This window comes from Mandrillus leucophaeus, unplaced genomic scaffold (genome assembly GCF_000951045.1).
Source record: "Mandrillus leucophaeus isolate KB7577 unplaced genomic scaffold, Mleu.le_1.0 Scaffold52, whole genome shotgun sequence".
Lineage (NCBI taxonomy): Eukaryota > Metazoa > Chordata > Mammalia > Primates > Cercopithecidae > Mandrillus > Mandrillus leucophaeus.
The window spans coordinates 3,440,103-3,442,386 of record NW_012105586.1 but is presented as its reverse complement, the minus strand read 5'-3'; the positions used below and the strand labels follow the sequence as shown (position 1 = coordinate 3,442,386).

The 2,284-nt window shown below is 48.9% G+C and overlaps 1 protein-coding gene across 1 annotated transcript in view; it reads right to left on the bottom strand.

The window, feature by feature from the left end:
- MASP2 (mannan-binding lectin serine peptidase 2) overlaps positions 1 to 2,284 on the bottom strand; it is a 21,925-nt gene that overhangs the window by 12,018 nt on the left and 7,623 nt on the right. The window contains exon 7 of the mRNA XM_011996608.1: positions 255 to 373. Coding sequence (XP_011851998.1) covers positions 255 to 373 — 119 coding nt within the window. The remainder of the gene's footprint in view (positions 1 to 254; positions 374 to 2,284) is intronic.

Here is a 2,284-nt window from a genome sequence, read left to right as displayed (position 1 = left end):
AAAAAAAAAAAAAAAAAGAAAAGAAAAGAAAAAGAAAGAAAGGGTAGAATTCCCAGAATCAAATTTTCCATAGCCATCCTTTTTGTCCTCTGCAAACTTATTTCTTGGCTTTTTATCATTTAAAGACAGACAAAAGAAATCATGCTGACACACGATTTTCCCACTTTGCTTTCACATATCTGCAGATAGAAATATGTTCACATTTCAAAGCGATCGTGATTGATCGTGGCGTACTTTGTCTTGTTTTAACTCACTTGCAGAAGCTCATAGCCAGGCTCGCAAAAGATGGAGAAGCTGTCTTTCAGGATGTATTTGGCTTGCACAGGTGAAACGTGGCCATTAGGTGGCGCCATCGGATAAGGGCAAGGCTGCGCTGTGCAGAGGAAATCAGGCATATTGGTTTTGATGAGGTCTATAGCAGCCAAGTCCGAATAGAGCCGTCTGAAGTTCTTAGTTTATAAAGGAAATACTTAACATGTAAAGAGAGCTTGCCATTCGTGGGGTAGGGTTCTTAAGATTTAACACCAAAGGCAAGATTAAACTCTCAGGTGCTTTTGCAAATTAAGGTTTCTTGTTTTCCCTGGGACTGAGCCCAAGGTATGTGAGAAAGCCGGGTATGTGGGAAGATGGGGCAGTCCCCATAAATAGAATGTCTGCTCTATGCCAGGAACTTCAGAGCCACGCTCGAAACCGAGACAGATTGTAACTTTGAGGAAGAGAGCTCGGGGGAGGCTTTGGGACCTACATGTGACTGGAGCTGGGTTTAAATCATAACTCTCCATTTCCCAGTGGTTATGTGTAACCTCTCGGAACCTCAGTTTCTTCATCTGCAAGATGGGGAGCGGGTGATGATGATAATAGTTGCCCCAGGGCTGTTGTGAAGATCAAATACAAAGCACCTAGGCTAGTGCTTGGTGGAGCTGTAATTCACCCTCACAGCCGCCCCTCATGAGCACCTATCCACAGTGCTAAACCCACCAGGACACTGCATTCCACTCTGGCCCCCAAACCCTGGCCTCCACTCACCCCAAGGCTTCAGTGCTCCCCAGCTGCCCCTTAAAACCCACCGGTCAGTTTCTGAGTCCTCTCCTCCCGCCGGCACCTGCTGGGGCCCAGTGGTCTCTGCCAAGCTGCTGGAGCAGCTGGGTGCACCTGAGTGCCCCTGACCCAGCCTGTGGCCTGGGGCAGCTCTCAGTCCCATGCAGGTCCCGAAGTCTCCCCTTGAGGAATCAATCTCCAGGGATAGCCTTGCTGGACCTGTGGGAGCCCAGGGCTTCTAGCACTTGAGTGTCTGTCATGAGGAAGAGGTGGTGGCAGTTCTGGCAGGGCCTCAGAGGGCAGAGCCAGGGCCAGTAGGGGTGGTCCTGAGAGGTAGTGTGTAGATCCTGCCTGCATACTCCTCAAGTTGTGGCTCTGGTGCAACCCTCTTTTTCCCCCTGCCCCAACTCATACCCACACCTCACCTTCTACAGTTCCACACCCTGAAGAGTGAAGCCTCTGGGGGGCTTTTGCACATACTATTCTGCCACCTAGAACTCTGTCTAATACCCACTTATCCTTTAAATTCAATCTTGACATTTCCTATTCCAGGATAGCTTCCTAGCTCCTAGCCCCTGTCTGGTGAGGTCCTCCTTTGGACTCTCACATTGTCCAGTGCTTGGCTCTAGGCTGTGCTTGCCACAGGGTTCTGGTTATGTTTCTGTGACTGTTCCCTCACTGGACTGAGCAGAGGCTGCTGGAACTGTGGCTTCCACGTTACATATCCCTGGTACACATCCATAGGATGGAATGATGGTGGATGGAAGGATGGTGGATGGATGGATGGATGGATGAATAGATTGGTGGATAGAAGGATTGGTAGGCAGAAGGATGGGTGGATGGATAGATGGCTGGCTGGATAGAAAGATAAGTAAGGTAGAAGAATGAATGGATGGACAGATGAATGACTGGAAGGATGGATGAAAGGATGAATGGATGGATGAGTGGGATTGGTAGGTAGAAAGATGGGTGGATGGATAGATGAATGACTGGCTGGATGGATGAATGGATGGATGGATGCATGGATGGATATATGGGTGGGTGGATGGATGGATGGATGAATGGATGCATGGATGGATGGATGAATAGGATTGGTAAGTAGAAGGATGGGTGGGTGGATAGATGGATAGCTGGAAGGATGGATGGATGGATAGAAAGATGTGTGGGTAGAAGGATGGGTGGATGGTTGGATGAATAGAAGAATGGATAGATAGAAGGATGGGTGGATGGAAGGATGGGTGGGTGG